The following is a 21,825-nucleotide window of genomic DNA, read 5'->3' on the forward strand; positions in this document are numbered from 1 at the left end:
GCTCCAGAAAAATCTGTGTGAATGTTATATAAGGGGTGTAGGGGTTAATCATAGACTGTATGACAATATAGGTTGTTGCTTAAGTGGCCCTAAGAGCTTTAGGGACTGAAGATACAAAATGGTTAAATGACACGGCTGGGCATGAAGTTGTGAGAGAAGCAAAAAGAATCACCGGTCATGGGGTCCCATGGTGTGTGGGTCTAATTTTGTGTACTCCCTGCTGTGCCGGTCTCAGACAGGAAAGCACTGCATGGAAAACTTAGAAGAGAAAATTGGTTTTAATGATACATTAAACCACAACCTGAGCAGGATAAATGATACAGTGATTGTGAGATAGACCTGTGTATTGCATTTCCTTACTCATTGCAGCAAAAGGAATTAGTATGAGAAATTCATGAAGATCATGGGAGGAGCAGAAGGGAGTAAGTTCCTTTCCAGAATTGAGCTGCAAAAACCCAAGCTAACGGAATCAAAGTGAGCATTCAGGACCCCCATCTACCTTGCTGTTCAGTTGCTGCTACGAATGAAGGAACTTGCAGCAAAGGTCTACGCTTATTGTGTGTCTAAAAATTCATGTTCTTTGAACAAGAGAGTGGGGTGAGTCTTCTAATTTACGAAAAGAGACCTTTCTTGTGACCTCTGGGATTCTTTTACAGTAAACATCCCAAATCTCAAACCACTTGTCAGCAAAGATCCCAATTCTGCAAAACCCTTTCTTGTGAGCACCTGTTAGAAAAAAAATGTGCTTATAAAATTCATGTTTCCAAGCAACAAAACAAAGCATAAAGTGAAACATCTCTCAAGCCACTACCCAAGGGAACTGACAGAGATAGTTGCCTAGTTAGTAGAGTCTGAGTTTCAGAGGCCGAGCAATACTATTCTAAGAGTTCAGACGAGATTTTTAAGTTACATGAATACATGATATGCAGGAGTTTTACCCCTGTCTTAACAGCCAGAATTTCACTATGCATGCTTGAATGCTTAACCTGGTTATAAAAAAAATAATACAAGAGCAAATACTGTCATGAACAGAGAGGTAAGCATACACTCCAGCCTAACTTCCCGTGAGCTGGGCAACTTCAGTTACTCAGCACTGAATAAAAAGGAACATGCATAGTTTCTCATAAATTTATTTCCAAATTTATAAAGTGGTTACATAACTTTCTCATTTCATTCCACCTTTTCCCCGATATCCACAAATTGGCTTGATACAAAATTCTGTGTTGAAATCCATAAAATGTACTTTTGTTTTTCAGGTGCTGGCTTGCATTTCGTAGGGAAATAACTCTCACTGACAACACTAGAAATAGGATGTGGGTAGTATTGTTTTTATATACAATATAGACCTTTCCATACTGTGCATTTCAAGTACTGTATCTTAGCATCTCCTTGGTGCTAACTATTGTTTATGAATATTGTCATTTACTTTAAAGGAAATCGAACTTCATTTTTCTTTTTATCCATGCTTTCACTATCGTTATAACTCTGACTCCCTCCAGGGGTGTCAATACATGGTTTGCTATCTTAGTTGGTTTTCTTGTTTAAAGAAAAAGCCGTTTACAGTTTATCCTGCCTGCAGAACAGTCTTGTTGACCAATAGCACAGAAGAAATGGGTTATGGCTGCTTCAAAAAGATGGGCTTGAAATTCCAGAGTGAGACTCTAATCTTTTGAATTTTATTCTTGGCTTAGCTGTGGAGGCTGATTTTGAATGAATTATTTAGCTCCTTTGCTTTATGTGTGCCAATGGGGAATGGACATAGTAATACACAGTGGTACTGCAAAACTTAATCCAGTAATGCTTTCTAAGTACTTCAAGATTCTTGAATTGGAAGAGATGAAAAAATTGTAAGTATTGTTGCTGCTGTTACTGAATTCTATTTCTCAGCTCTGGAAATAGGATTCAAAATTCATTGGCAGGGATATGGGATGAGAAAAGTTACAATCCTTCTCCTGTATTCTGCGAGATTTACATGTGGAAATATCTGTGTGTGTTTGAGCCAGTAGGAAGTTTCTCTCTTGGGAAGAATTAACATTTTAGTAAATAAACAGCAAGCAAAACTGAGTTTTTATACAAAGACAATTACATGTAATGGAAAAAAAGTAAGCCCCTCTACATGTATATTTTTGCTTAGTCAAGCCAAAATATTTATTGAAGAAATAATTTTGATGGGAAATATTTTGATAAACCTTAAAACACAAACAGATTTGTACTAAGAAGTTCTAAAGGGTCAAGGAATGCACTCAGAAATATAGATAGTCAAAGTAATATAAACCACCTCCTTTCCCCAGTGGTAACAGGTCTCCATGAACAAACACAAAACTAGGAGGAAAACCCATATGAAGAAACAGTGTTGTCCAAAAACCTTTAACTTTTAATTAACTGAACAAACTAGTTTCAGGACTGATAATAAATTCTATTCATAGGTGATTATTGTGTGTTGAGTTTTGATGCTTGATTAAAGACACTTTTACTTGAGAACTGTAAGGGCTGGAAACCAGGTTTTATATTATACTGTGACCAACATGCTGACAAATTTCTTACCTACAAAAGCTCAGCAACAGAGCTATAATATTGCCTATGTGTGTTAAGGCTGAGTTATGCTGTTACATTACTGATGTGTATTATGCTAATCTAATAAAACATAAAGACCGTTGTATCTCTTGTGAATTCTACCACACTGGTACCAGTAGGGATTTGCATTGGTAATACAACAGCAGCAGAACAATCTAGAGAATTTTTGATGCATCCTTTTTTGAGGTTATGGATCCTAGCCTGCAAGTAAGTAAAATTCCCCGCTAACTTCAGTGACTCCTGAAAGCTTTAGAACATCCTACAAAATATTCAGCATTATGAAGGACTGACATATCAATATGCTATTCAGCACTTAGTTGAAAAAATACAAAAAAAATATGGTGACAATTTCAAATAAGTGAACTTACTGCAGTACTTTGAACAGTTTAGATTACTGGATAGTACTTTAAAGAATAGTTTTGTTTCCTTTGGATTTAGTATTTCAATAGAGTAATCAAATGGTTTCATTTCTCCATGTTCCTACCTTTTATTTAAGTTTTTAGTCCTATGGATTATGGGCTACCATCATAATGTACCTATAGATAATTTAGCGTGCAAGGGATTTAAAAAGAACACATTAGAGAAAAAAATCATTGAAAAAAAAATCCTATCAGTAACACCTTATGGTATCAGAAATATAAGAAGTGAATGTACTTCTCACTATTTAAAATGTGAGTTTGAGTTTCATTTACTTTTATGATCAGATTAGTCAATTTGAATTTTTGCATCTCCCCGTAGTTCTATATTGGGGTTTAAATCCTCATAACAAATGTGATACGAATAAAGATGAATGACATTTTCAGTACTTTTAATAAAACCTCTTTCCACTGACAAAATTATGTTGGAGTCGAAGCTAAAAGCACTCTGTGGTTTACTAATATGCACTAGTCAGCAGATATGCATCTAGATACATCATTACCCTTTGGCATTTGTTATTGACGGTACTGCTATTTATTATTTATTAATCTCTGTTACTTTGAGCATCTGAATGTGTCTGAAACTCAATGATTATTTTTGTATTCTTTATTCGTCTACGAATAAGCAGGTGACGTGGTATGGGTTTTAAGCACTCACTGCTTCCCAAAGCAAGCAATTGCATTTGGCACTGAGGTGAGTCCCCTTTTTATGCTCTCAGATTTTGACTTTCTGCCAGCCTTGTGGTAGGCTGCACGTTAGTAACATGTGTCTCATAAGAAAGCTGTCAAATAGGATTTCAAGGGCAGTATTCTGCTCCATCTGTATGGGCTGCATTAGTTTCTTTTCAACACTGCACTTGCTCAACCTGTGCTACAGCTAAAACCAGATCTGTGTACTTCTGCCAGCACATGTATGGCAGTGAGAGAAGTGAGGGGAGATCTTAGGACAGAAAGATTCAATCTGGGGAGTGGTAAATGAGCTATAGCTCTCTGCCTGTCCTCCTCCTAGTATAACTACTCAGAATAGTCTGCATTCTGGATCACATGATGAACAATTGGCTGTTTGGGCCTCTGTCCCTCTCTTCACATTGCAGCTGTACGGATGTCTATTCTAGCTGTTCTGGTGAAAGGTACTGAAGCAGGTGCTGCTACTGTTCTTTTCCTCAGTATGGCATGTCCTGTTCTGGAGATAGGTTGGTGATGGAATAGACTATGCTTCGTAGAGCTTAGTCATACATGCTCTGCAAACACAGCATGCTGGTTTTGTTATACCAAGAGAGCATTCTTGTATAGAATATGTACACTGTACACTGAATCACTAGTAGCATAGCCACGCATCCCAGAGATAGCTCAACAGGCAAATTCCAGAACTGAAAGCATTATAATTGTTGTGTTGCCATACTTCAATTTAGCCCTGGGGTACAGCACTTCACTACCATGGCTGTATTGCTTCTGTGATCCTAGCGAGGATCTTTGCACATATACATATATACCACAAAGTACTGCCAGTTTCTACAGACCTAGCTCAGAGGACTTTAACATTGTGTCACACTTCAAACATCATCATTTTCCTAGCATACTTAACATGTACTTCTAGAGCTTAGTTATAATATAGTTTGCATTTTTTTCTACCTATTTCAGTTTGAGGCTCAAACTGGACAACTGGACTGACTGGCCCTCAGCCTGGAGTCTAACAAGTAGTTTTTAAAGGATGCTTAAGCCTAGATAAAAATCTAGGCAGTGAAATTATCCTATTAAAATTAGCGATAGCTTAGGCGTTGACTTTATCCGGGCCTGGTTTTCCATAGTTTTTCTTACTCTGCAATTGTGGCAGATTTACGTTAGAGCTAAATTCCCCACTGTCATCAATAAGAATTTTGCCTAATTCACTGTGGACATGAGATTGAATAAGAGTAAGAGTCACCAATATCACCAATTTTGATCATATTTGCTTTAGGGACTAGGTGCAGCTTAGTGTGCAGTTACAAAATGCAGCTCAACAGTTCAGGGTATTTTGGGGATTAAGTCTTGTCATTAAGAACTACTGTCTTCTGTGCTGCCTGTCTTGAACACTTCAGCTGAAGGTATTGGGTATAAACACAAACTGCTCTACAATCGTAAGAGCTTTCACTCAGCATAGGCAAGGCTTAAATATGTTCCCTGCTATTCTGCATATAAGGAGGTGGAGGAAGGAAATCTGGAGAGGAAGCTGAACTTCCTGTGCCAGAGATTTTACACTGGAGCCTTCCCTGAATTCAAGACAATGTAGCAACAGCTTAAGATATGAATCACTAGAACTGCAGACATGCGGGATTTGAAGAAAGACCCTTCTGCATCCACAACTGCAATTAGGGATTCATGTGTTTCTTCTAAATTCATAAAGAACAATCTGACTAATTTTTGGACCTAGCAGTTGCCTTTTCCATCCCCCACCCCATCAGACTGATAAGAAACTCCCTCTTTTTTTAGTTTCATTTCTCTGAATGTTGTTTCAGACTTGTGAAGTAACCAATTTGGGCATCTGGATTAATCATGGGTACATGGGCAAATGACTGCACAAACTGAGATAGAAAAGAAACAGGCACCAAATGGCCATCTTGAAGGACTAGGTCTAAGCAGACAAGCAGGCGAGGTGAGAAGTAAGAAGGGCTGTACGTAATAGAACTATCAACTGATTAGCCACATGTACACACTTGCAGTTTTATAGTTATAAACAGATGAAAAAGTCACCAAACCAGTCCCACAGATGCTCAAATTATCCTTATCCTGATTTTTTTTCTGTTGTTTAATTGAGTTAACATGTGTTACCTAGCATCTTGCACATTGATTAAAGCTTAGAGATTTGGGGGTTTTGTACCTACAATAGTGGAATATGTTAGGAAATAAAGAGGTAGGAATCGATCAGAAACTTTGGGTTTTCTTTATTATTATTATTAGCATAGCACTGAGCAGTGGGTTTACAGTATCACTAGCTACAGTTCACATAAGAAAACAAGGGCAAATATTTTTTGTCAATAACCAATCATTTTAATTGAAACGTGTGGGAGCAAGGGCATGTTCTGATGAAATACGGTTTTCTTGTTGGTGAGAATGAGATAAACTAGAGAAAGGAAATATCTCTTCCTTTTCTGGCCTGGAAGAGCATCATTACTTATGTTCTTTTTTTAATCCAGGCAATTTCCTGTGCTTCAAAAGCATGATCTCCCACAGGAGGGGTATTTATATAGCATCTTCCACCCAAAAGCACCATGCAAAGCAGCAGGAATATTGCATTTATTTTTCCTGCTTTCAAGCAGCTTATCCATTTCTGATTAAACAGTTCATGCAGATACATCTCCTCTCTCTCCTCTGCTCTTTGTCTGATTTCATCTTGCCAATTTTCTTACCATTGGGACACAAATCAGCAGCATACTGAGCTGACCGCTGTAATCACAAGCTTGTGTTGAACTCTCACTGTATGAGATGATGCAATGTCAGTCTAAGTAGTGCAATAAAAAACATTGCATAGGTAGCATCAGCAAAGCTTACAGCCTGCCAGCACAGTATGAGGAGGTAAACAGAGTGATTAGGTATCCGGCTCACGTGATATTTCCCATGGTCTGCTTTATGCAACTGTTTATTCTAGGCCCACATTCAGTAGAAATACACTAAAGATCACACCTAAATTCAGGTGAAATTCCTGAACGATTTAGACAAGTTGGACAAAAGATGAGATTAAATATTTTTATGATTAAGGGATTGAAGCATCTGACATATGATGAGAGGACGAGCAAGCTGGGATTCCTTGGTCTCAAGAAGAGATGGTTCAGGAGAGATCTTATCAATGTGTATAAATACCTGATAGGAAGGCGTAAAGAAGACATAGACAGACTTTTCTCAATGGGCACCAACTGACAGGGTGCAAAGCAGTGGGAGCAACCTGAAATATAGGAAATTCCACTCATTCAAAAAACTACTTTTACTCTAAGGGTGGTCAGACACTACAAGTTGCCCAGAGAGGCAGTAGCATCTCTTGGAGAATTCAAAGCCAGAGTGGAGAGGGCCCTGAGCAAGCTACTCTAGTTGACCCCCTAGTGAGCAGGGGGGTTGGACCAGATGATGTCCAAAGGTCCCTTCCAACCTCTGTCGTTCTACAATTGCTTGCCAATGGAAAATAGAGGCAAAAGACAGTGAAAGTGGTAGGTGTATAGATGCTCAGGATATCTGTGGTAGAGCTGGAGTCTATCACACTCCAGGGTGTTTCTTGATTAAAAGGTAGCCCATCTCATTATCACAGAATTTTTCTTGACTATTACAGTGAAAATAACAGAACATATGCTTTTTTACTTCCCATATGGCCCAAGTCAGTTGAATTTTGGTATTTTACAGCAGGTGTGGGGGACTTTTTATCAAGATGAAAAAGTCTACTCTATATGTGCAATTTTGAAGTAAGGAATAAAAGTGTAAAACGTTTTTTCCTCCAAATAATCTTCCCACAAAATTTAATTGACTTTGTGTGTGTGTTGCCTTCCAGCACCCGTGTCTGAAAAACCGACATTCACATAGGCCGCTTAGGCTCACTTATGCCATCTTGTGGAAAAAGGCAGTTTAGCCGGAATAACAGCAGCGGAGGGACGAGTTTTACAAATACACATGGTATATTTAGCTAGCCAACGAGAAGGCCATAAAAACAATCACAATTATATTGCCTTTAAAAAGAGCTGAAGTGACCTTATGTACAGTGCGGAACAGCTTCCTTCTGCCTTCTTCACAGAACACTGGTGTCTCTCTGACAACTGCCTTTTGACAAGAGATGCAGCCACTTGGCAAGTGCTGTCCGGGGGTAAAAAGGATAGCATTTCTTGCCCCATGGAGCTGAACAAACCTTCCTGCCTAGTCTGATCTGATAAGTGTGGGGAGGGTGGAAAGCAGACTACAGATACTTCTGAACTAGACCAAAAGATTACAGAACAAAGGCTGAGTTTCAGCAAGAGAGAAATCAAAGTTATAAAAATTAAGTGCTTGTACAAACAGACAAAGAAGTAGCATTCTTTTTCATGTTTACATCTGAGGTGGTATCTCTCAGGACATTTGATGCCCAACAGGTCAGCAATCTTGCAAGATAAGCTGCTGTCTCAAGAGTCCTACCGTCATCTCATCAGGCATCTCACACTGATCCTGGCCCTGTCTTTTAAACTTCTCTCCCCTCTGCTTCTTCCTCTGGTTAGGAATGTTGTAATGATGACTGGATTAGGCACCTGAAGTCCAGAGGCTATTTCTAAATCTCACACTGTTTGTTTTGCCTGAGTTTCTTCTCTAGATTCCACCCCTTGAGAGGGAGAGGGAGCAGGGAGTTTTTTTCCTGAGCTTCATGTCTCGCACAAAGTTCATCATGCTCTGACTGTGTATCTGTATTTCATTATGACAGCGCAGCCCACGCTCAACATATTCATCCTCAACATTCTTTACAAGATAAGATAGTGCTACAGTCCCTGTTCTACAGACCAGGAACAGTGGCCAGCAGAGACTAAGTGACTTTCCCAGTGTTATATGGGAAGTCTGTGGCAGAACAAGTAGCTGAGCTGGGTTTCCCAGGTCAATATTTCGACCTTGGGACTATACTTCCTTACTTGTGGGAAGGAAGTGGCTTTATGCCATAAACTGTTAGCATGGAAAGAGAAAAAACAATGCACACAGAGCTCAACATCAGGCTCTTACTTTTTGTTTACTTTTTGAGCTACTTGGGTAAAAATTAAGCACTTCAATGCAGATTCAGGCATTTCTAGATTTGAAATAGAAATTGATTTTCTCCTTTCTTCAAGTAGCCAAAGTGAGCTTTGTTATTCTCAAAAGATGTGAAATATCTTTGAAAGTGTGCATTCTTTTCTACAGCCCCCTTTTTCCCCCAGTAAGATAAGATCACCTCTGGCATTTTATAGTCCAAATTTTGACTGACCAGAACAAAATGTTTTCCCAATGATGTGGTTTTGCACTTAAGCTTTTTTTGTGCATTGGATTTAACCTTAGGATGTAATATTTCACAAAACATTTATTGTCTTCTCCATTTTTATAGAGCACAATTCCCCTATGATACTTTGTTTTCATAGTCTGCTCTGAATATGATTCAAAGGCTTCTCACAGTTTGAATTTTAGTTGCGGGTAAAGGAAAGAACCTCTGCTACTTGCAGCAAAATTAGTAAGTGTCTCCCTAAGCAGAAATCATTGCAACAGGTAAAGATGATTAGAATCAGAGCCAGGAGACAGCCAAGAGCAAGAATCTGGAAAGTGATTTTGTGAGAGCTATTTTATTCCATAAGTGAACAGGTTTTGCACAAGTGTCTAAGTGTCCCACTCATCAGTACTGGCAACAGCAGTGATTCTCTTCCCTCAAAAACTGCATCTGATCAAGTTGAAATACAGTTAGAAAACAAACCAACCAAACCTTCTTCCAAGCTATTTGGGGCAGCAAGGCAGACAAAGGCAACTGCATGGCAGAAAAAGAAACGTTTTTTTCCTCTGACTTTTACTGTATCCAGACCCTATTGATGCTTCACTCTGGATGCTGCAGTTTTACCACTTAATACTCTCCAAAGACTGTAATGCATCAATTATAAAAGCTATTATAGATGTAACACTCTACTTATATTGTTAACGAGCTTGGCTATAAAGGGATTTTCAACCTGAATTTCATGACAGAGCCAAGGTATCATTTGCTCTAGGCTATAAAGCCTATGAATTATTGAGGCAATTTACTTCCAAGTCTGCATTTTCTTTCTGAGCACAAGTGCTCATGATGAGTGCATGTGTGTGTGAGAGGAGAGAGACAGGACTGCAAGCTGCTGACAGTGATGTGAGCAGTACATCCCCCCATCATAGGCTCTTTCACCCAGCCAGCAAAGAACATCAGAAAATAACTGGCAAAACAATCATTTTGGACAAATGAAAGAAGAAAAATTGCATGCTGAACAGTGCCAAATGAACACCAAATTCAAATCACAATTAAAAATGCACTTTGGGTAATTACAGAGAGGGGCTTTTCCCTCAGAGATATCACAAAGCTTGTGTGGATATAATCAGACTTGAGTGGATCTAGTGATGATGAAAAACACTAGACTGACAAATGAGAATTCTTAGCTCCTCCATCCAGCTGAGCATATAACCTGCTGTGGGACCAAGCCTCCCGCTTGATGTTCTTTTTAAACGTGGTTTCTTATGGAAGTGAGGTTTTGTAATCACACTGTCCAATCTGTGTCCTTGTCTTCCCTCCTTCCACTCTCCACACCCAGCTAATAACTTCTGAATCAACTGACCAATTTCAAGCAAGGTGATAGAGAACTGGAGGTTTCAAAGACATGAAGCTTCTAAATGTTTCATGAAAACAGGAGCTGGGTAGAGAAAAGGGATCTTCTAATGCCCCCATTGCAAGAAAGACTCCAGCATAAGCTCACCCTTATCAGGCACTGGAGAATGCACACAAGGAAGATCTTATGCATGTCCTAACTACAAGGAAAGCTTCTATTGAAGGTTACATATTCTTAAATGTTAGGGAACTTTGTCATAAGATTGAGAAATCTAGAAAACCAGGCTCCGTTATTCCACTGCTCAAGGAATTCAAAGCAGTTTTGGAGAGGTTGTTTGTGGGTTTCAGGTTTTTTTCACCCTCCCCAACTGTGGGTAATATTTGAATATGGAGAAGATCCCTCTATGACCAGATTCCCACTATGGTAGGCACTGTGGGAGAATTTCCTGCACCAGAGAACATGTGTCTTAAACACCAGACTGACAGGCTGGGAAAAGAAACAGAGACATAAGAGAGGAAGTGACTTGATGGAGGTCACCTAACAGACTTCTAAACAGAACACATCTCAATAGCACATACACAGGCAGCTGCAGGCAGATTTCCTTAGCCAGGGAGCAGAAGCCTTCAGCATTATAAAGGGGAATCGCTTCAATAGCAATGTTGACAGGAGTTCACACTTTTCAGTGCCTTGCCACAACAGGTGAGAGCAACCTGATAAAACCAATAGTAAAACATAAGCACTTGCATCAACATGCTGTCAATGTAGCTCTAGGTAAGAAAGACGCTGCATTCAAAAATCACCAAGTTAACTGTGCTCCTCAGCAACCTGTCTAGATTATGGCTTCCAATACTGCTAGGATCATTGGAGCTGATTTAGTGTAAGCAATCCTGAGAAGAGTTTGTAGATTTCTTCAGTATAGACGAGACTAATGTTCGGTATGTTGTTGCAATAGGCCTTTTCTTACCCCTGCAAGTGGTAGAAGTACTTTTTATGCCAGCTGAGTACCAGGGGACAATCAGTATCATGAATGGATTATTTCTTATTACTCAAAAGGTTAAAGGAAAGGAAACATCCATCACATGTTTTCTCTTAATCTGACTTTCTGAAATTCCTAGCAAGTGTATCTATAATACTTATATTTTATAATACTTATCTTTTAAAATACGTGGTTTAGGAAGATGCATCCTTTGGACACGTTAGACATAGAGCTTGGCTGTGAGCTCCTGTCTCAAGCAGACAGTCAGAAGCAAGCCTTCCAAAAATAGGGCTCTTAGTCTGAAGCTCTTGAAGCCATAAAAAGTGTTCAAGAAACCCTGTCCCTAGATGACTAACCACCTAGCCCCCTTCTGCAATATGAGAGTTCATTTTCCATTTGGGGCCAGCACTTAGCAGTAGATTAGGGATCTTCTATCTGAGCAGTCTTCAAAGATACTGAGAACATGGCAAGTATATTGCCTTTTTTTGCTGTACCACACTGTAACACCTGCAGCTTCTTTATGTGCCTGTAATATTACATCTTTCATACAAATGGTGTGGGACTTGTATGAAAAATGTGTTGTGATACACTCTGTCAAAAACAAATTATTTCAGAGTAATCCTGAGCAGATCTAACAATGAGTGAAGTCCTGTTTATTTAACTGACTAATTTAAAATTATTTAGACATTCATTTAAAATTATTTAGACATGCTTGAATGACTACCTTATTAGAAAGTAATTGAATTTTTTTAATCTGTCCATTTAAATTCACTTCTCTGTTCTGGAAAACTTTTTTTAAAAAACTGTTTAATTATTAAAGCATTTTTGAGGGGGAAAAATGTACAGATGAATTCTTTATGAGTGGAAATATGCTGATCCTGGATATTCCAGAGAGGCTATTCTATACTACCACCAGGGATAGCACATTTCTCATGAAAGGCTTCTGGTTTAGACATTCACAGTTTAGATGACCATAGCACTAATAAAGAGTATCAGTTATAGTGTCTTGTTTTGAAGCTTCAGAGTACTTTAAAAACTGGCTATAAGAAATACATTCATAGAGATCACTTAATTTCTCACTGATATACACCCACCTCTGGATGCTATTTGATGGCTCTTAAAGTGCCTACAGCAACACTGTACAAGATTCTGACCAGAAGTTGAGACATGTCGTACCTGTTTGGAAATACAAGAGGGAAGGTATATATGGCTAAGAGGAATAAAACTGAATGTAAACTGGGCTCTTTTTCTGCAGCAGAATCTCATTTTGTTTACTCTGACTTTAATAGTGCAGAATCCAAATCTAAAGGCAAATGAATCATTTACATACCAAGTACTTTCACTGACAAAACCAGGGACCCAGTCATCATACCTGGTAAGAACAAGTAAAGTTTAAGAATAGTCCTATCCCCCCTTTCCCCTTTACACGCTCAATAGAATAAACACAGCAGAACACCACGTCTACCTAGGTTGGGAGCTTTTGAAAGCGTCCCACTTGCTGTTTGAGCCTCATTAAGAGCATCAACAACAAAACAGAGTTTTCTAGGATTGTAAAGTCAGATCCCACACTGAGACGTAAACAGAGCTTTTCAGAACACAAAGCAAAAGTCAAAAGAGAAACTTTTATGGAAAACAGCAATAGACATGAAGACAGCATTAATCTCCATTCCACAATTTTAGATTTGGTTAGTGAGTTTTAAAACATCAGTTAAAACAAAGAAGTTCATTTTAACCTACCATGCTGTAGGGTTAGAAGCTCATAGTGTCCTCTTCCTAGTCATATTGCAAAAATGCACATTGAGTGGAAGCTAGCTACTAGGCCTATTTTTATAGACATTAACAAGAAGAAAGTCTGTCTTTCTCTGACTTGTCCAATTAAACAGAAAAGACCCAGGTCTTTCAATGGACACTCTTCTATTCTACTTCCGGCTATTCAGCGTTATGTAAAGCATACGGGAGCAACATTTTCAAGCTGTTGCTTGTGTAGACCAGGATTCAGGAGACCACCCATTTAATTCTTTTTTCTGACATTAGTTCGTTAAGGGGTCATTTTCTCTCACTGTGTTCCTACATGCAACAGTGATTCTAACTGATGAACTGGACTTTCTACACAAATATAAACTGTTCTCAAGATGGGAAGAGAGCTCTTTCTTTGCTGCAGGAATTTAAATGGAATTTGTAAATCCCCTAGTCATGATCTTTCTGTCTGGAGGGATGTAACTTCTGCAATGCTGTTGAGTTGAGAAACCTGTGGAGATGTAAATAATGACCAGTTGTGGGGGTAATCTGCCTCCTCAAAGACAGAGGGCCAGGGACAGCTTTGATTATCAGCTTTCTGTGAGGAGTCAGATGATTTTGATAAAGGGCTGAGACATCACTATTAAAAACATTGTGAGGAGCAAACTGAGCTGCTTTTGATGTGCAAAGAAAATTCTGTGTTCCTGCAGGCCGATTAGGTCAGTAGCTTATGTTAACAAATCGTTTACGTTTGAATTAATGAATCATATTATAAGGCAAGAGCCTGGGCAAAACACAAGACTTTTCCTTAGGTGTCAGAAAGAAAACACCAGATTATGCCATTCTTCCTAGGAAGTCAGGGAGAAAACTAAGTGCTTTATTCACTATGCTGTGTCAAACAACACTTGCTTCCTACATACACACATGGAAACTCAGTTCCTGACGCGTTACTCTCTTTCTTTGCCTACTCTGTACTTTTGTAAAGAAGAGGCAAGTCCAGTTGTTTTCTTTTAGTCTGGGTAATGATTTGTGGAAGTATGCAATTAAGCAACAGATTACTGCAGGGCAATTCTCACTGGGCTAGATTGGCCACAGAGGTGCTCCAGGGTGAGACAGGTGTTTCTATTAATCCAGGTGGTAACGGAGTCAGATCTGCTTTGCCAGCACTGCATGGGCATTTAGGGTTTTGACTGGGGTCTTGCAGTTAGAACTATCCTCCCCCTTAACCAAATGGAAACAGATCTCCTTGCGGTTTGGTAGTCTGTCAGGTACTGCTGGCAACTCACAAGACAGAAGCGTTGCGTGAGCAAAAGCATGAAGGGAAGGGAAGTCAAACTGTTGTGATTATTCCCCCGTCCTCCTCAAGCAAGCTCAGTCCTTGCACTGCAGAGTAATTGCAGAAGAACTGAGCAAAGCCGAGCCTTAGGAGCACCCGAGCCTCTTTGCAACACCACAAGCTCGTCTCTTACAAAGCTGTTCACAGTGGTGGTATAATGCAATACGCTGAGAAGTGAAGGACTGCCCTCTTGTGTCAGTCACTATTTTTTCATTTGCCTGGTTTTACATTCTTGTTTCTATTAGTGAGTGAGCACTCAGCCATTTCCCTCGAACACATATTTCTTCTTTGGAAAGGCATAGGATTTGTTTCTGAGTACTACCCTGACGGAAAAGTTCAATAAATAAAAATACGTCTGTTGTATTTGTGACTTGGAGATGCCCAGGACTGGGCATATATTGCTCTTCCAGCTAGAGACATCCGAATAGCTACACTGGGTTATGCCTAGCCTCCATCTTGACATAGAAAAAGAAGGCAGAGGAGAGAATAAAACAGGAGAAGTATAATTAAGGACAGAGAAGAGACAGAAGGGAAGCAGATTTATTAAACCAATCTTTGCCTGCAACCCTCATAGTAAGCTATATGCAAGTTAAATATAGAACCAACACTCCTCTAGGGAGCTGGACTCATGAACAGCTCACACACCATGAATGTGTAGCAGAGATTCTAGTCTCAGTCCTGTTGGCTGGCAGAGAGGTCTTCATTTTTAAATCATTAGTGCTCATTTCCAGGGTAGTTCTTGCAGTAACGGTTATCAGAGATTCGTCTTCTAAAAGCTGGGCAAGATTTTGTGCCCACCACTTCTACTGCTTATTAATGACAGACATCTAAATATTTGCAGAAGGTAGCCCCTTTTCACAGCTACCAAAGCAACTTCAGCAAAAATGAAGACGATCAGTCATATTCTTGTTTGTAGGTCAGTCAACATTAACTCTGACCTAGCACTCCACACCGGATGTTACATTTGTTAATAGCACCTAGTGCTCATGCTTTCATCCCTGCTGTTATCCCGTAGATAATCCCATAGCAATGAACAATCCTGTAGATTTCTCATGTTCTTAAAGGTAGCAAAATTAGCACCTTGCTAAAGTGGATTCAAAGAAAATCAGTACTCAGGAGTGGACAAAATTCATACTATTTGGAATATGAGAAGGGCAGGAAAGGGAAAGAGCTGTCATTTAAAAAAAGGCCTCTCATAGCCCGTATTTTTGTTTCGGCTGAGACCGCTGTAATGAACTCCAAGCTCCCAGTTTTAAAATTATGCATAGCAGTTATCCTTGTTGTCAGTACTTCATGAAGAATCATCCCCAGAGAGTAACTTCTTTGGACTATTGCCCAGCCTGTACTATGGTATTTTGTATTTATAACTTATTCTAAATGGCATAGCTAGAGCATGCTTTGTTTCATCCTGCACATTACTAAGCTCATCTACGTACTAAACTGGCGAAAGCTGCCAGGAATCTTTGATTTTTTCTTTTCTGTACTGACTGAGACCCTGACACCTCAGCAGATAACAAAGTACAAAGGCATCTTTGAAATATTTGATGAATATTTGAAACACATTAGTAATACTTAACCATGTGTGCAAGAGTTTCTTTGAGACTAATTTGTACTTTAACTGGCAAAAGTAAGTAGTAAAAGGATCCCACCCACAAGTCAGCTCAGCTTTAAAATAGAAGTTTAAAGATTAAAAAAACCTCAAAAACAATCCCTTCAGCTCTCATGACCAACAAAAAAAGAAGTATCTTTTCTTATCTGTCTCATTTCTTGTCTCTAGTTGTGAAACATAACATAATGTATTTCCCTCCACACACTTTCCTGTCCTTGTTGGCAGTCTTCCTGCAGTTTAAGGAACGTGTGCCATTATGTAGCAATTTGCACTCCAGCAATTTGCTGGACAGTTAATGTTCTCAAAAGAAGAGACTCTACAAAGGCTATTCAGTGTGACTTGCTAGAATTCCCTTTCAACTCCAGCTTGGGAAGCTTCTGTTCCGGAACAACAACTTGCTGTTTGTACTGTTCCAACTCTTCGTGTGTGTTCCCAAGACGCCAAAATTCCCCTGACCTTTTTTATTGCCATATGCTGGACACAAGGAATATATTTTTTCTTTTTTAATCAGATGAACAAGCACTCATGTCCCACTTTTACAGGCATTTTTAAACTGCTGCCCTTCTACTTCATTTCATATCCTTGAAGAAGCTTTACCAGGAGATTACAGCAGTCACAGAAAACATTTCTTCTAACTGACAGATCATTACAAGGGCATGAGAGGAAACATCTTTCCATCATAACCTGCCTATAAAACCAAACTCTTCATGTCTTCTTTAACTCTTGCAGTCCTTCTCTTCCTTTATTCCCCATCTGAATTGAGTCAGAGCTGCGGCTGTTCTTGTGTTGCATCTTCTGAATTTTCTGAATTTGCCTGTGTTGCTGGATCTCTGTCGATTGTATCAGGTGAATACTGGATGGGACTCAGCCCGCCTGGTGTCACCTGTCCAGGGATGTCATTGAGTTTCTGGCTTATCCGTGCTACTTCAATGTATTGTTTACCCATTTGGACAGCTTCGTCATAAGAAGGTGGCAACTCCATTGCATAGAGACTGTAAGCTGGAGGGGACACAGTGTTCTTATCCATATCCACAAATATCGAATGAATAGGGGCGTTTAGAGGGTACTGCAACGAGCTATATGCTGTGAAGGAATAAAAAAAAAATTAAACATTTGCATAGAATGCTGATATATAAAGGGCTAATCTTGCTTTTCTCCAAGAAATTATGGGCTCATTTTTGTGGTGTCAGAACATATGCACTATATATTAAAAGCTATCGGTATAGAATTATCTGTGATGAAACTATACATTCTCCAACAGAAAGCAGTCAGAATAGAAAATGTCTCTGCGTATCACCATCCAGTAATTATTGTGAAATACCTGACATAGTACACGTATGTTGTAACAGAGGTAGTTTCAGTCAGGTTCATACATGAGAAGCTGTGAACAATTCCTCACATTAGAGATAACTTTGTCGGGAATAGTTGGACAGTGAGGTGGGCACAAAAGTTAAAAAAATAAGGGAATGATGATAAGAACAGATGTGGGAGATGACATGTAAGAGGTTAACCCACTACGGACTTTATTTTAACCTCTATAGTGTTAAATTCTACTTGTCTTCTGCACTCACTGTGTTGCCCTGATGACCTTCCTTTATCTCTCTTGACCGTCCTATGGGGCTGAAAGTTGTTCTGGGAGTACATCAGAAAGTCCCCGTTGCTGCACGGGCTAGACACAGAATTCTAGGCACACGTTCAATAGCAAAGCGCTGTTGAATAGTTGACTGCCAGAGGATACTTACAGGTCACTGTGCTATGGGCAGTGCTGTCACTGTCAATTGTGATAGCTGTCAAATCATAAGGGTGCCTAGAGAAGGTCTCCACTGGAGGCCTCTTCTTCCGGCAGCAGAATTTGATGCAGCTTGCTGTGATCCCACAGAGCAGGAGCAGGAACACGGTCAGCAAGATTAACCTTAGAGAAGGAGGGAGAATACCATAATTTCATTGCTTATGTTTTACTTCTTCCAGAACATAATTTCACTCTAAATGGGTGAAGACAGGCCAAACCTCCTCGGTTTAGTTCTGAATGGGTGCTGGATCCTGAATTAGAAAGCTGGATTACAAACACTTAATCATAAATTGAAGTACTGCTGGCTATTGCTACAATCCCTTCTGGCTCACAGAAACTGTGATGTTAATTATCTTTGTATTTTCAACTTTTATGCAGTGAGAATGGCTCCACTTTCAACAGTAAGAGTGGGTATGTACTTGGAGGGAAATACAAGTACAAACTTTCACAAGTCCAGGACCTATATTTATAAACGAGCACAGAAATGATATTTTGCAATATGTCCTGAAAACACAATTCTATCTCTAGCTATTGTTTAACCAAGTTTATTGTTTAACAATTCGTAGCATACCTAGGTCGACATGCTAGTGTTTCAGGTTCTCCTCTCAGTTGAAACTCTACCTTCCTGTCCCCCAGTTTCTCAAACGAATCCACTCTCCTCATGAGCAGTAAGACATGTCATGAGATGAGGTAATAAGAAATGCTTGGAAGTCCTGTAAAGAAGTAGGTCCAAGGACATTCATAGTGGCTTGACAGGAGTTACTGTGTGACACATCATCCTCCTGAATTTTTTGTTAGCATTATATTCCACCCTAAATATGTATACAAATGGCCTTGGTAGCATTCTGTTCTTTTTTCCAAACTGAAGGTAGTACTTGCCCGTAAGAATCATGATTCCAAAATAAAAATTTCTTTAATAACTGTTTTATTTAGTTTTAACAAGAGTATATTCCTGTTAGTATGAGGGTCAGATACACACAAAGACTACACTCAGTATAAAGGTTGGATTTGAGGGCCTCAAACGTCCACAAATTTAACGCATTTTCTTTGAAATTATTGTTTTAGAAAAACACTTTCAGGAAACTTAAAACCCTGTGTGAGAAGAACATGCTGCCCTGCTGGAACTTTGCAATGAAACATTCCTCCAGTGCGAGGAGTATTACCGCACCGCTAGCCAGGCAGCATTTCCTGACACTCCACGAGCTGCTTGCTAAGTGTGTTCTGTGAAACCATCATGCCTTCATGTGCTGCTGCCGCCCTCTGATGAAGGCAGAAATCACCTAGGTAAAGGCATCTCAGCAGTACGAATCGCAGCACTAGCTCCTTAGTTTTCATGATTTCAACGCTGCCTAATTACAGAAGCCTTCTTAAAATATTTCATGTAACTATGTATTTTTAATCAGTTCTATGTATCAGCATGTTCTAAGAAAGCAAAAATATCAACCAAAATTAGTCCAGACTGAACAACAGCTTAAAGTAATACACTCACTCTGCATGCTACCATCAAAGTTAATATATTGACAGAATGCAATCTATAAAAATAATGTTAGGATACCTCTATGTGTTAGGCAAGAGACGAATCCACTTGTGACAAGAGCTTACCCTTCTACATATCACTGGTTTCCCCCTTTCAGTCATGCAAACAGCCAGTAAACAGGTTTGTAATAAGCTTGAGTTTGAAATGAAAACGCAACACTATGAGCCAACAATCTCTGGTCCCACAAAAGGGAGAGAGCTGAGGACTGCGCATTAGGCAGCGCAGTGCCGAGCCCCGACAAGTCCATGCTGTGTAGCTGGCACTGTCTTCAGCAAAGTTGTCTATTTAGGAAGAACAAACAAGCCCTAAAGTTAAACTGCAGTGTGCTCAGAAAGGAAAGATGACATATCCCTAGACGAATGCTGTACCCTGCCTGACACCTTATCTCCCCTGTGGTCTCATCTGTAATACATTCCACTGGTAGCTTTCCTAAAACCGAGGAGAAACCCTTTCCTCCATCCTGTCTGAGCAAGGAGTGTTTCCATTACCTTACTACAATTACTGTTCATAACAACTTTGAAATTATTCTGTGTTAGTAAGATTAATAAAGAACTTACCAGACATACCACAGACTTGTCCAGTCAGACATGTTCCGAGGGCATCTGTGAAGGAAGGCAGATGATTCACTGATTTAAATATCTACAGTCAAACAGTGAACATATGACAGGGAATAAATTTCACATGATTTCTGAGGTGAAAAAGGGAAAGCAATCAGTGAGAGGGCGGAGCAAAAACCCTTTAGAGTTAGTTTCAGAGGACTGTTCTTTATAGTTGTAAAATTACTCCAGCTGAGAACATGCAAATAATCCCACTGTAAAAGCTGGCTTCTGAGTCAATAAGTGTTCTTCCAAAGTGGTACTTTACTGTTGCTTAGGAGAGAGAGCTACACATGCTGGATTCTCGAGAAACGTATCAAAGAGTTATTTAAAGTTATCAGAGGTGAGGTATCTAATACCACAGGCCTGTCTGACTAAGACAGCCGCCTATGTCCCCCAGTCATTTTTAAATTACTTTTTCATAGCTCCAATGCAACCAGAAATGTTTTTTTCAGATCTACTTACAGTACAAAAAAAGGAGAACAGCTTCTATTACATTTCAGGAGTGCAGCTGCCACAGCAGTATTGTATGTAGCGAACTGGATGCAATGGGTTTCATGTAACAGAACAATGCTTTTGGCCACAGAAGAGAATCTGCAAACCGACTTTTCAGAAGATGACACTTCAGAGTCATTTTGAAAGAGAGGATTGTTCACTTTAGTCTACAGCGCAAGGCCAGCCAAGTCCAATTTCTAAGTTGGTAATGATCTTAGAGATAAAAAAAGTAGCAGTAACGGATGGCCGCCACTAAGTCATCGTTCTGATAATGTCCCTCGATCACGACGGGAGCAGGTTTGGTAACAGACATTTGAAAATTTTTGATTACTCACTGATCAGAGTTCTTGCAGTTACTCTCAGAAGAACGGAGCGATGCCTAGGACAGGGGGAAAAAGAGACTCGGCGAAGCGGGCGGCCAACAGAGAAGCACCTCCTTCATCCGATGCATCTGCCTGGCAGGGTCCAGCGGCGCGGGGTCCCGTGACGGCGGCGGGCCGCAGCCGCCGGCGCTGCTGTAGGAAGTGCCAGCCGTGCCAGCCGGCCCCGCTGGAGCGGCGGGGGCGCAGCCACGCGGGTTTCTTCAAGGACGAGCGGCCGGAGCGCCCGAAGCGCCCGAGCCTGGCCAGGGGACACCCGAGTCCTGGGGGAGCCCGAGCGCCGCACCCCGCGCTCGGGGCCGCCTCCGGCGGAGGCAGCTGCATAAATAACCGTCGGTTATCACGCGGGGTGCCGTGACCGAGCAAGCGCTGCCCGAGCTCGTCCCACAGCGGCGGCGACGGAGGGGGAGGCGCGCCCCGGCGGGGGCGAGCGCCAGGCAGGGCCGCCCCGGGCCCCGCCGCAACCCGCGTCCGGCTCGGCTCGGCTCGGCTCGGCCCGGCCCCCCCGCCGGCCGTCCCGCCGCTCGGGAAGCAAAGCCGCCATCGGCGCGGCGCACGGCCGGCCCCGCCGGGGAACGGCGCTAAGCCGCCTGCCCCAGCGGCCGCTCCGAAGGGCCCGGCCCGCCCGGCGGGGGGTAGCGGGGCAGAGCCGCCGGGCTCCCCCGCCTCGGCCCCGCCTGGCAGCCAGCAGTGCCCCTCGCCCAGCCTGCCGGCGGCCGAGGAGTTAGGGAGGCGGTGCAAAGGGAGGCAGCATGGAGAGAATTCGGCTGTCAGAGGTCTCCCTGAAGCGGTTTGGGACTGCTGCTCAGTGCTCTTCTTAAGAGACGACAACCTGCCAGGTGTGCTGGCAGTTCAACACACCGATGCAGTGTCAGAGAGATTTTGAAGGGGAAATGAAAAAGGAATGAGAAACTAGGTATGGAAAATATTAGAAAGAAACAAAGGTTTGGAAAAGAAGATCATTTCCCTTCTTAAAAACAGTCTTGCTAAAACACCTGAAACATGAATGAAAAGTTACTGACTGCTCTCTGAAGATGGGGTTGCTCCAAAGTAATTTAACTATGATGTCCCACGTTTCAAATGCAGAAATTGAATTAAAA

General features: G+C 40.9%; 1 protein-coding gene across 1 annotated transcript; it reads right to left on the reverse strand.

Moving 5' to 3' along the window:
* Positions 1 to 14,839: 14,839 nt before the first annotated feature.
* Positions 14,840 to 20,839, reverse strand: TMEM52 (transmembrane protein 52). Its single transcript, XM_059829935.1, has 4 exons — positions 20,681 to 20,839; positions 19,812 to 19,856; positions 17,671 to 17,840; positions 14,840 to 17,011 (listed from the first exon to the last, which is right to left on the reverse strand). Exons 2-4 carry the CDS (start codon positions 19,841 to 19,843, stop codon positions 16,692 to 16,694), a joined length of 522 nt encoding a protein of 173 aa, XP_059685918.1. The 5' UTR covers positions 19,844 to 19,856; positions 20,681 to 20,839; the 3' UTR covers positions 14,840 to 16,691.
* Positions 20,840 to 21,825: the final 986 nt, after the last annotated feature.

Source organism: Gavia stellata, chromosome 27, assembly GCF_030936135.1.
Source record: "Gavia stellata isolate bGavSte3 chromosome 27, bGavSte3.hap2, whole genome shotgun sequence".
NCBI lineage: Eukaryota > Metazoa > Chordata > Aves > Gaviiformes > Gaviidae > Gavia > Gavia stellata.